The 4,992-nt window shown below is 36.2% G+C and overlaps 1 protein-coding gene across 1 annotated transcript; it reads right to left on the reverse strand.

Annotated features, from left to right (window-relative positions):
• Nucleotides 1-335: 335 nt before the first annotated feature.
• On the reverse strand, nucleotides 336-2,140 carry LOC111884169 (RING-H2 finger protein ATL29). The gene has a single exon (XM_023880492.3). The coding sequence runs from the start codon at nucleotides 1,453-1,455 to the stop codon at nucleotides 568-570; it is 888 nt and encodes a 295-aa protein (XP_023736260.1). The 5' UTR covers nucleotides 1,456-2,140; the 3' UTR covers nucleotides 336-567.
• Nucleotides 2,141-4,992: the final 2,852 nt, after the last annotated feature.

The raw sequence follows: 4,992 nt of genomic DNA on the forward strand, positions 1-4,992 counted from the left end.
TTCGGTCGACAATATAGTCAACGTTGGTCAAATCAAATTCGGTCACTATCAGTCGGTAACTAGCGCCGAAATCCATCGGAAACAGCTTTTCTACTTGTGGATATCATAAACTTTGGTATTAAATTGTTTAAATTGTAATTTGTATTTTATTAAAGGGATATATTTATTATAGAAGAAAAAAGAAATCATAATCTAATTCTGATTAAGATCTGTTTCCGTTTCAAAAAAAAAATGTGATTAAGACCTCCCAAACTTTAAAATACAATTAACTATATAGACTACACAAACAAATCTTACAAAAAATGGTGTCCCATGTCTTTGTGATCAGCATTCATCGAAGTATTTGTCTATTTGTACATGTAAAAATGATTTGAATTCTTTGATATAATCTAAAAGTGTTTACATATAGAAGGATCATCTCATCTAAATATACATACTTTCCTACCAAATTTACAATGTTAAACATATGAAGTTGCTCTCGCATAGTAATATACAATCTAACGAATTCTAAAACCAAAAAAATTACCGATACATGTTGGTTTGGTAATTGGTATCTGGTATCCTATCCTAGGCCTTGCGTTCATCTCTATCTAGAGTTACCTCTCCGAAACCAGCATTGCTAGACGAAGTTTTGCTTTTGTATTCACCAAATTCTGTACAACTTCTTGTCCAATTATGCCTCGGAATAAGTTTAGCTTGCACATCTTGAGGCAATCTTAACGTAAATCTTTCATCATTTTCACATCCATTGTTTTTTTTAACAATTGAATGCCCGGTGGACTTGGACCTCCCGAACCCTTCTGTTGTTGTCTTCTGTATTCGTTCTCCTTCTCTATCCTCATTAACTTTAATAACCACATGCTTCTCCATCTTGCTTTCATCATTGATCTCATTGGTATCTCTAATATCGATACTAACAGAATCACCATTCGAACCATTTTCTCGAACCTCATTCATACCACGTCCACTATCCAGTGAAACCGGAGATTTTTCCGGCGAGTTGATAGGCGTGTCGAGACTAGACCGGCAACATGGGCAGGATTTATGTGACCCGAGCCACAGGTCGATGCATTCTTGATGGAATACATGACAACATTTGGTTAGAAGCCTGAGCACGTTTTCATCCTTGAACTCACATAAACATATCGCGCATTCTAATCCATAATTCTCACGTCGATATTCTTTGACACTCGAATATTGAAACGTTGGGAAAGTTTTTATGATGGAAGGGTCAAGTCCAGGGGCAGCACTGTCCGTTCCAGGGACCCTAGGGGCCCTGGAGGGACTCTGGCGATGCCACGTGTAAAATAGGTTTTGCATGAAGCACCTACAGAAGTATATAGAGAAAAAACCTATGAAGAAAAAGAGGAGGAGAATAATGGTTAGGATGACTGTAATAGGAGGAGATGTGTATGGTATTGTAGGCGGTGGGGCATTCGTGGGGGTTGTCGACATTTCCCAAAGGCCAGATTGGTCGGAAACTTGGCCGGAGATAAAAAAATTCCGGCCTATTTAAATTTTGATGATATTTTGGATGTGGGTGTTGGTGGTGTGAGGGGAGAAAGATGATGACGTAGGCATTTGTTGGTTTAAGATACATGGTTTGGCGAAGGTAATGTCATTAATGTACGGTCATTGGAGAAACTATTTGTGAAATAAAATTTAGGAACCATCAACATAATTTGAGGTCAAAACCTTCCCATTTGTTGACTTTTTTAGTCGCTTTAAAGTTTAAAGGTAAAATAAGTTTCAGCCTAAAATTGAAAACAGTTTTTTTTTTTTTTTTTAATTTTCGGTGAAATTTATAATATGCTAATTTGTAAACAAGTAAATAGAAAAGTACATGTTCTTTAATCCAAAAACAATAATCCAAATGTATGATCCATCCATTTTCAATAATCAAAAAATTCACTTCAAAGTGTCTACATGCAGAGCTCTTCTTCAATCCAAAGACCCACAAAAACAAACCAAACTCAAGTTTACCAATTTGGTGCAGAGAAGACCCGACCCGACAGAAAGACAGACGGGCCAAAAGAGGCCCAACTTAAAAACGAATGTAATTTTTTATCGGTTAGAAGTATTCGGGGCTAGAAAGACATATAGGAGCCTATTTTATTTTCTTGAAAACCTCTCGATTGTCCGAAACTTCTGATTACCCACATGTCGTCGCCAAACTCGTCCATTTAAACCTCCAATTTTAAATTTCTCCCAAATTTTAGTTTTTAGGAATTTGGCAATATCAACCAAATTTAACTCATTCTATATAAAAATATTTTAAGAAATCAATAATACATTTCTCTTGAAGTATAGCACCTGATATCATTGGATTAGAAACTCTTTGGTATTCTCAGAGTGGTTGGTTAGTTCTGTGATGTGAGCCTATCAAATGAGTTGAGGGGCAGAAAATGGAATTCCATAAAGAAATAAGTATCAAGTTTCAAACATTACATTGGACGGTCTAAATACCGAAAGTGACAGCGATGTACCGATATGGGATTACTGACCATGTTTTGGAACCGGACCGGACCGGCCGGTTCGACTAGTTCAACCGGGAACCGGTCTCGGATCCGGTTCTTAAAGGCCAAAAAACCGGTATTCGTGTGAACCGTTGAAAACCGGTAAAAACCAGTCGAACCAGTAAAACCGGTCAAAACCGGAAATTTTAAAAAATATTTATTATTTTTTTTGTATTTTTTATATAATTAAATATAATTATGACATCATCCGGTTTTTCCGGTTTTTGAGACCGGTCCAACCGGTTGGACCAATTGAATCATCGAACCAGTAAGATGACCGGTTCGATCTCCAATCCGGTTTTCAAAACCTTGATTACTGATTCGTTTTAGATTGTGGTCACTACAAGAAAAGACTCTATTAACGACCACACTCATAGCAAAAGGCATAGATTTAGGGACTACGTGTTGTCGCTAAAGAGTTTGTTAAGTATTTTGATTAATTTCTACCTCTTGAATGCAAAATTTTAGCTTAACATTCAACCCTTACTGTGTTGACACATTGTTTTAAAAATGTGTGTTATTAAAGTTCCAATCTTGGCATTGCTAAAATAAGGTAAGGTTTTGTCTGTTCTTATTTTTTCCCCTATATATGTTTATGTTCGTTAACTTTTTCATTTTCAAGTTTATAAATTTCAGAATGCAGATGTATGGTTATGGGCTGGGCTTCGCTTCTTGCTTTGAATTGAGAGCCCAAGGACTGGGAATATTATATATATATATATATATATATATATATATATATATATATATATATATATATATATATATATATATATATATATATATATATATATATATATATATATATATAGAGGGTTAGGTTATTTTGTTTTTACTATCTATTGTGTGCATGTATGACTGATTCTGGACCAATCATTTTAGTTATTTTAAGAAAATAATTAATGCATATTACATGTTAAAGATATAATGAATAATAATTACATCTTCAGCATTTAATATGCATTAATTACTTTCTTAAAATAACTAAAATGATTGGTCTAGAATCAGTCATACATGCATATAATAGATAGTGAAAACATTTGAACATAACTCTCTCTCTCTCTCTCTCTATATATATATATATATATATATATATATATATATATATATATATATATATATATATATATATATATATATATATATATATATATATACAAAACTTCAAAAATGGACCCTGTGGTTTTCAAAAATATCAAGTTTAGTCCCTAAGTTCAAAAAACCTCACAGATGGTCCCTGTGGTTTCAAAACTTTTTACATTTGGTCCTTTTCGCTAACTCCGTTAGCTTTTGGCCGTTAAGTGAAGGGCAATTCTGTCATTTACTTCCATAGGGACCATTTATGAAGTTTTACGTTATTTTTTTTAAAAAGAAAAAATATAATTATTTAATATTAAAGGGTCTCACCTCTCTCTCTCTCTCTCTCTCCAGATCTTCTAGTTTTCATCTCTATGTTTCACTGTTGTTGCCAATAGCCACCCCTCAAAGCTCTCCATCTCCAAAAATAATGAAGAAAAACCAGGAAACGATCTCAATGCCAACGATGACACTCACACCGTATCTCTTTTTTTCTGGCCATACTAACACAACGATCCGAACGAGCTATTGGGTTAAATCGCCTCCTCCATCTCTTTCTCTCTCTCTCTCTCTCTCTCTCTCTCTCTCTCTCTCTCTCTTTCTTTCTCTATCTCTCTCTATCTCTCTCTCTCTCTCTCTCTCTCTCTCTCTCTCTCTCTCTCTCTCTCTCTCTCCCCGACGAGCCTCGTCTTTATCTATCTTTCTCAGCCTTCGTCTATCTCCATATTTCTCCCTCGCACCTGAAGTCCGACGCAGACCAATGATTTGGCGAATTAGGGAAACCCCAATCGATTTGGCGTCGACGTTCTATAGAAGACGAAGGGCAGCGACGAGTTAGGTTTTTCAGATCCGGCGAGTTAGAATTTCCAGACCAACGATTTAAGGCCGCTATCTTCCCTATAAAACCCTAGCTCCAAAATCTTCATCGGCAACCCGAGCCCCGATATGTTGAACGATGACCCGAGCTTTGATTTCATGTTTGATAGCTTGATTTCGTATGTGGTTTTGACCAATGATTTCAGGTACGATTATGCTTGTAGATACACTCCTAACATTCGATAGTTTTTAGCTCCATATGCTTGTCTGCATAACGTCTCCAAAGCACTCGCCATTCCTAACTGGATCGATCCCACATGAAAAGATTTAGAAGCAAAGAAACAAATAGAAAGTACTCAAATATTTCGAAAAAGGGTAAAAATCTTTGGGTGTTTAATTACCAAAAGGCCGAAGTTGAAGCCGACGATGACACTGGTGCCAATGGCGATGGCGGTGAGCTCAAGATCGCCGAGATGTCCGGCGAAGGCTTGGGTGATCATAAACATGGAGTAGGAGGCTATGCGGCTGAAAATGGCGGGGCCGACTATGTGCCATAGTTTTTTGGATTCGATCAAGACCCAGT

Source organism: Lactuca sativa, chromosome 3, assembly GCF_002870075.4.
Source record: "Lactuca sativa cultivar Salinas chromosome 3, Lsat_Salinas_v11, whole genome shotgun sequence".
In the NCBI taxonomy this organism is placed as follows: Eukaryota; Viridiplantae; Streptophyta; class Magnoliopsida; order Asterales; family Asteraceae; genus Lactuca; species Lactuca sativa.